The 7,292-nt window shown below is 40.7% G+C and overlaps 1 protein-coding gene across 1 annotated transcript; it reads left to right on the top strand.

The window, feature by feature from the left end:
- The first annotated feature begins 1,605 nt into the window (after window positions 1-1,605).
- On the top strand, window positions 1,606-2,064 carry ATOH7 (atonal bHLH transcription factor 7). The gene has a single exon (XM_065894974.1). It carries the CDS (start codon window positions 1,606-1,608, stop codon window positions 2,062-2,064), a length of 459 nt encoding a protein of 152 aa, XP_065751046.1.
- Window positions 2,065-7,292: the final 5,228 nt, after the last annotated feature.

A 7,292-nucleotide genomic window follows, 5' to 3' on the forward strand; every position in this document is an offset into this window, starting at 1 on the left:
TGGGGGAAAAAGTCTTCCATTAGGAATTATTTTTTAAAACCTCACAAATCACTTAGATATTTCCATTTTGCACATGTGTGCACATTATGATTAGTTTTATTAGATTTAAAAGTCAAATTAAATAATTAAGTGATTATCATCTCAATATATGTCCCGAAAACATTTATAAACCAGTGTCAGGGGGAATTTAGTATAAATTCTGAATTTGCCTGAGTATCCAAGCTCACGCAATCCAATTATATAGTAGGATAATATACATCTTTTACATCCACATTAATCTTTTTCAAACCATTTTTAAAATTGAACTATAGTTAATTTACAATGTTGTGTTAGTTTCAGGTGTACAGCAAAGTGATTCAGTTTATATATATATTCTTTTTCAGATTTTTTTCCATTATAGGTTACTACAAAATATGGAATATAGTTCCCTGTACTATACAGTAGGTCCTTGTTTATCTATTTTATATTACAGGAGTGTGTATATGTTAATCCCAAACTCCTAATTTATCCCCCAACCGATCCCCTTTGGTAACCATAAGTTTGTTTTCTATGTCTGTGAGCATATCAATATCTTTTAATATGCTGTAATAAATTATTCTGCAGAAAACAGCCAAATTATTTGCACAGTAAAATTTCAGGTCTGAAATAATATTAGGACCTGCTAGTTTGTCCCAACTTGCTTAATAGCTAAAATAAAATGAATATACTCAACTGAATACATTCAATCAGCATTGTGCAAAATTGCCACACATCTTGACAAAGCGAAATTTTCTGACACCAAACGTCTAAATATCTTAAATTTTCAAGACCAACATATTCACACAAGTGATTTCTAATAATTTAAAAACCTTGGTTCAGTTTTTGGTAATGTAAGCTGCTCGCTGATATGGGAAAGGATGAACCAAGCCATCCGCCCACCCCCACCTTGTTATTCTTTTGGGGACAGCCCGGCCACTCCAGATGGTGTGTTAGTGTTGGACATAGCTTTGGAGAAACTTCCAACAGACGAAGGCTGTAATGTCAGGATTTTGCCGTGCGTCGTCCCCCTTCCCCCCTGCAGTTCCCAGGGTAGGAAGGTGCTGAGATGGAAGCCGAGGGACGCCCGCCCACCTGCCACCACCTGTTTGCCTCCTTCAGCCCTCTGCTATAAATTCTCCTCCTTCAAAGATTCGTCCAGCACTCTCCGACAGCTACTGCGGAAGAAGCGCTCCTTTCCTCTCTGAGCTTGGGGATAGATTTTGTCTTCCAGAAAAGAAGTCTCGGGCTTTCCCAGAGGACTTGAAAGACATTTCCCGAACCAGCGACACCAATTCTGCTGCAGGAAAGTTCCCTTCTCCTTTTCAACTTCACGTTGGGAAAATGACTTTCTCTTCCACATCTCAATTTCCCCTAAACTTTGGCAAGTGAAGAGACATCAATCTGGCTATCCAATAGGACAGAGGGCGGGCCCCCGCACTCCCACTACAAACTTCGATTCCACACGGTTGCTTTGTGCATGACTTATTTGCTACGAAGAGCCAAGTTGCAGAGCGGCTCCATACACCAGCCCACGCACAGGTCCTGAGCAGACCAGAGAGCTCGGCGCCTCCCTCTGTCCAGCGGGGGATGAAGTCCTGCAAGCCCAGCAACCCGGCGGCGGGAGCGCGTGCCGCGCCCCCGTGCGCGGGCGGCGCCGAGTGCGCGGGCACGTGCGCCGGGGAGGGGCGGCTGGAGAGCGCGGCGCGCAGGCGCCTAGCGGCCAACGCGCGCGAGCGCCGTCGTATGCAGGGGCTCAACACGGCTTTCGACCGTCTGCGCAGGGTGGTACCCCAATGGGGCCAGGATAAAAAACTGTCCAAGTACGAGACCCTGCAGATGGCGCTGAGCTACATCATGGCTCTGACCCGCATCCTGGCCGAGGCAGAGCGATTCGGCTCCGAGCGGGACTGGGTCAATCTCCACTGTGAGCACTTCGGCCGAGACCACTACCTTCCGTTCGCGGGCGCGAAGCTGCCGGTCGAGAGCGAGCCCTACGGCCAAAGGCTCTTCGGCTTCCAGCCTGAGCCCTTCCAGATGGCCAGTTAGGACGCGCGACCCTGCCGGAATGAGACGCCCAGTGATCCGCGCTCTGGAGCCGTAACCTTCCCCCAAGTAGCTGGTCGGGTTATCGGTGGCGTAGGATGCATTCTTAGAATAAAATTAGCAAATTTCCAGGTTACTTTTATTCGCATCCCCAGTCCTAGGGACGCAATGACTTTATTGCTTTTCTTTTATTCCTCCTTAGTATGTTGTAGATTTCATTAATGGATCTTGGAATGGTTTTGATTGCTGAAAGTAGTGCCCCCTCCCCCTTTTCTGGACTACCTTGAGAGAAAACAATCTTAAGAAAAATAGGATTAGGTTACACTGCAGGTTTAGCCCTTACTTTCTTAAACTTTGTAAGTTTGTCCTGTTAGGGTGAAGTTACAGTATCTATTACTTGTGTATACTTAATAGAGAGCTGCCTTCCTGTCTTGTAAATGCAGTTATGCTTAGTGCATTGTGTGTGCATGCATGAAGTAGTAGAAAGTTTTCTTCTTTTTTTTGGTAGAGTACATGGGCGTGAGTGCTCTGTATTTTTAAAAACTGTGTATACATTATTAAAATATAGATTTTGTAAAATATAATTTAAAACGTGGGTTTGTTTTTCATGCCAAGTGCCCTGCTAGTTTCTTGATGGCACTAAAGGCCTGTTTGTTTGGGGGGGGTGATGATATTGAGTGCTTATCTGAGTAAAGATGTGGAGTGTTTAAATCTAATCCCACCAATTGGCAAAGTGCTGTTTTGTAATACTTCATCAAAAAAAGACAAGCTGATGAGAGTACAAGTAATTAATTTGAAAGCTTTCTCTATCAACTTGGAAGTATAGATATATTTTTCATGGTTTTTAAAAAGATTAAATTAATTGAAATAATGTTTAGCTTTTAAGAAACTAGATTTACAGTTCCTTAATATTTTATTTTCCTTATTAAACCAATTACTAACTACTAATTCCTTACAAGTACCCAAATATATTTGCATATATACATTTGTGTGTGTATATATATATATGGCTTTTGGAAGTGATTTTCTTTTAATCAGTACCAGTTGAGCAATAAGGGCTTCACTACCATCAAGGCTAATCAAAAAAGGAGCAATATAATACACGTGGTATTGGTTTGAATTACTTTTATAAATTTGCTTAACCATTGGATGAATAAACCAAGTCCTTAATGTAAAGAACGACTTGGTCAACAGCACTGCACGCTTTTGGGAGAATGTCTTGCTAATAATTGGAAAAAGCAAGGCTCTATGCATTTGGAACTTGTCACAAGTCAACAAAAACAGCATTTCCCAAACCCTTTTATTATGTGTCCCAACACCTAACATCAAGGCACAGCCACCTATTTGCAGTTTATCTACAAAGTCTTCATCAAAATTTTTACTTTCTTAGTTATCCCTGATTATCAAAATCCTTTTGGTTTGTAATGAGCAGAAGTATCTTCCCCATAAACTAAAACTTACAAAATCACAAGTGTATCACTAGAAATCCATTGAGAGACTGACTAATGATGAATTTCCCTTTCCTTCTGATATCTGTTAATAAGAAACTGAGGTGTCCTCAGGACTTTCCTTCCTCGGTGCAAATTAGAAAATAAAATGTTTAACCTCTTGACTTCAGCAGCTCTTAGAAGACATTATAGTTCCAGCAGACAACACGGCTCTAGAAGTGATGATGCCCCGACCATTTTCTGGTCCTACTCCACTCTGCAGTGGGTACTGGGGCTATGGCAACCCTAAGGGCACCTGCCTTCCTCGCTATTTGGGCACAATACTCTACTTATTTATACTTAAAATGCTTCATTAGTAGCCCCAGTAAGTTTCTGGAGTTTGTAGAATGAAATAAAATCAGTGTTAAAATAGAATGTATTGGGGCTTCCCTGGTGGCACAGTGGTTGAGAGTCCGCCTACCGATGCTGCGGACGCGGGTTTGTGCCCCGGTCCGGGAGGATCCCACATGCCGCGGAGCGGCTGCTCCCGTGAGCCATGGCCACTGAGCCTGCGCGTCCGGAGCCTGTGCTCCGCAATGGGAGAGGCCACAACAGTGAGAGGCCTGCGTACTGCAAAAGAAACAAACAAAAACAAACAAACAAACAAACAAAAAATAGAATGTGTTAATCAGAGAGGATCTCACAGATGTATTCAGATGGTTAGTCCTTTTTTTAGGTAGGGTGCACATTCCTCTCTCTGGACTGTAAATACCCTGCAAAAGAGAACCATACAGGGATAAACATGCAATATATATATTTGCTTATCACCTTAACAGCAGTTTCTTTTTTTTAAGTTAATCTTTATTGGGGTATTGTTACTTTACAATGTTGTGTTAGTTTTTACTGTACAGCAAAACGAATCAGCTATACATATACATATACCCCCTCTTTTTTTGGATTTCCTTCCCATTTAGGTCACCACAGTGCATTAAGTAGAGTTCCCTGTAAGTAGAGGGAACTAAGAGGGAACATTAAGTAGAGAACATGCTATACAGAATGTCCTCATTGGTTATCTATTTTATACCTAGTATCAATAGTATATATGTGTCAATCCCAATCTCCTAATTCCTCCCACCGCCCCCTTTCCCCCTTGGTATCCATACATTTGTTCTCTACATCTGTGTCTATTTCTTAATGAAATCAAACAATTTAATTAAAATGATGCTATTCTAATCCTATGCCTCTTCTCCCCCATCCCCATTCCCCCCAAAGAGTGGGAATCTGTTAACTGTCATGCTTTTAGTTGCCCATTTCCATGGTTTGGAAATCTCTGGAAGCAACTTAACTCTTAGCAAATTCCTAAGCTTTCCACCCCACTTGATGTACTACTTTTTTTCCTGAAAGATATTTGAGGGAAAAGTAAATGGGTCTCTGATCAAATCCAATCTATGGTAAAACTCCTCAAACTGTATGTTGGGGAATCCATCATGGTTTATGGATTAGGAGCTTGGATAAAACAAATGTAAAACATTTGTGGAGTTAAGGTTCATTTATTACTATACATAATAGAGTTTAGATTACCAAGCAACCTAAAAGTTGCTACAATATCCTATATTGTCTCACCTTTGAAAATCTGTTCTTTCTAGTTTGATAACAGAACACATTGAAATTCAAAAATATTCTTTTATTCGGTCTTCCTTTTCTTAAGAAATCAACAAATGTTATCAAGCATCTACCCATACCCTGCCTTCTTCAACATCATCCTTGTCCTTGTGTAGGCAGCCAAGAAGAATACACATGTACTAATCAGTAAGCCGCCCTGGACAGTGTGTGGCTGAATGCGTCCACTGTAGAGCATCGGGGATATGTGCCACAAGAGCTCCTAAGAGAGATATTAAGTAACAAAAGAAGACCCACTCCCAGGCAGGGTTTCAGTCCCATTAGTTATTGCATGTGGGCTCTCCCTAGGTGCCAGCTGTAGGCTGAGGCCAAACCCCAGGGTCAGAAGTCTTGAAGAACCCTATACAAGTGAATGGGGCTATCAAGATGGGAAAGGCCATCTAAGCTAGTGGTTCTCAACCCAGACTGCTCATTAGAATCTCAGGTAGGGAGTCTTGAAAAACATACCAAATCTGGAGCCCCCCGTTCAAGAATTGATTTAACTGCTCTGAGGTGAGGCCTGGGCATAGATATTTTTTCAGGACTCTCTGGGTGATGCTAACTGGCTGATGGGGTTTGAGAACTGCTTAATTAAACAATACTATGACACCATTAACCTCATTACCAAAAACTGGTTATATTGTTGTCACAGTCTTTGTATTTGCAGATCTTAAGAAGGATTAGGCTATCTTTCTTAACATCCAGTTACACCCAATTTCTTAGTTAATGAGGTGACCATTATATTAATGAAGATCTAACATTTCTGCTGGATATGAGCCAGATGGAATGTATTTGGGTTGTGGGTAACAGCGCTACAGGATTCAACAATTAAGGCTCAGTTCACTACTTAAATTTTGCCATCTTAGAGTAAAAGCAAAGTGTCATTTTGGACTGAATTTTGCTCTGCTCTCTGCTTAGGTTTCACTAAAGATATCTCTTTTTGCTACCTGTGGGTGAAAGAGATTTCAAAGCACATGTAAGACCATAAATATATGACCAACCTTTTCACATGTATACCCATTCCTTGCTCTGATCATGAATATACTAGAGGGTGCAAGCTTTAACGAGTGTTTTATTGAATTAACACAGGACTTTTGAATGGCTGTTTCAAACTGGTAGTGTATCCCCAAAATACCCAAGCCGAAAAAAAACTACTGAGAGCAAGAACTTACCCATCTCACATAACAAAGTCTGGGACCAAAACACAAAACAAACCCAATAACTAACTGAGAATACATAAAATTTTATTTAATGAATAAAGAAACAGTCCATCACATCCTCTAAACTGCTTTTTAAAACATCCAGGTTGAATTAAATACTGGTTCTTAATTTTTCTTTTTCTAATTGCAAAGTTTCCAAACAAAACACAACCTCCAATAAATCTTTAAGAAAACACAACTAGGAAACAGCAACGGGTGTCATGGAGATGATGTGGGCTACTGGAATACAATGCCACATACTTCCTGGAGAAAGACACAGTAAATGCTCACAAACATTTTGGCTTAAGCGATCATTGGTTTTCATTTCCAAAGAATATCTAACATGCACAATGCAGAGGAAAGGAATAAAAGCCAAGATCCATTCATTGCTTTCTAGTAATAGAGACGAAATATACAGTTTATATAGTTCACACATTTCAAAATGGTTACTAAAATAGTTTTTCCATTAGGATTTCAATAACCAAAAAGGTACTTTAGAAAATAAGTTGACTCTAGCTTCCTGAGATGGAAGCATATCATGTTTGTAAGCCTTCTGGGGCCTGGTGTGTTTTCAGGTGGAAAGAACTCATGCAAGAAGAGAAAGGAAAAACATAAGATGTGTCCCTTGACCATGATTGAACTGTTAGCTATGGGTGTGTGTGTGTTTGTGTGTGTGTGTTGGTGTGTGTGTGCACATGCCTTCGGACACAAGAACTTTGTCAGTTCTCATGGCTGAAATAATCATGGAGTTTAAATTCAGACTTGATGTAGTTAAGAATTTGAAAACAGAGACCAAAGGATATGTTCATTTTTGAGGGTCCATATCCATCTGTTATCCTAAGGTTGATTCATTTCAACATAAGGCTGATGACATGCTAGTATGGAATATTTCTTCATTAGAGCCTAGAGAAGTACAGTGGAGTTGTCCTGAACTGCGTAATCCAGA

Source organism: Phocoena phocoena, chromosome 16 (genome assembly GCF_963924675.1).
Source record: "Phocoena phocoena chromosome 16, mPhoPho1.1, whole genome shotgun sequence".
Classification (NCBI taxonomy): Eukaryota; Metazoa; Chordata; class Mammalia; order Artiodactyla; family Phocoenidae; genus Phocoena; species Phocoena phocoena.

Bases quoted from the DNA above. Each gene is read 5' to 3' on its own strand.
- ATOH7 (XM_065894974.1), top strand. From the start codon at position 1,606: ATGAAGTCCTGCAAGCCCAGCAACCCGGCGGCGGGAGCGCGTGCCGCG.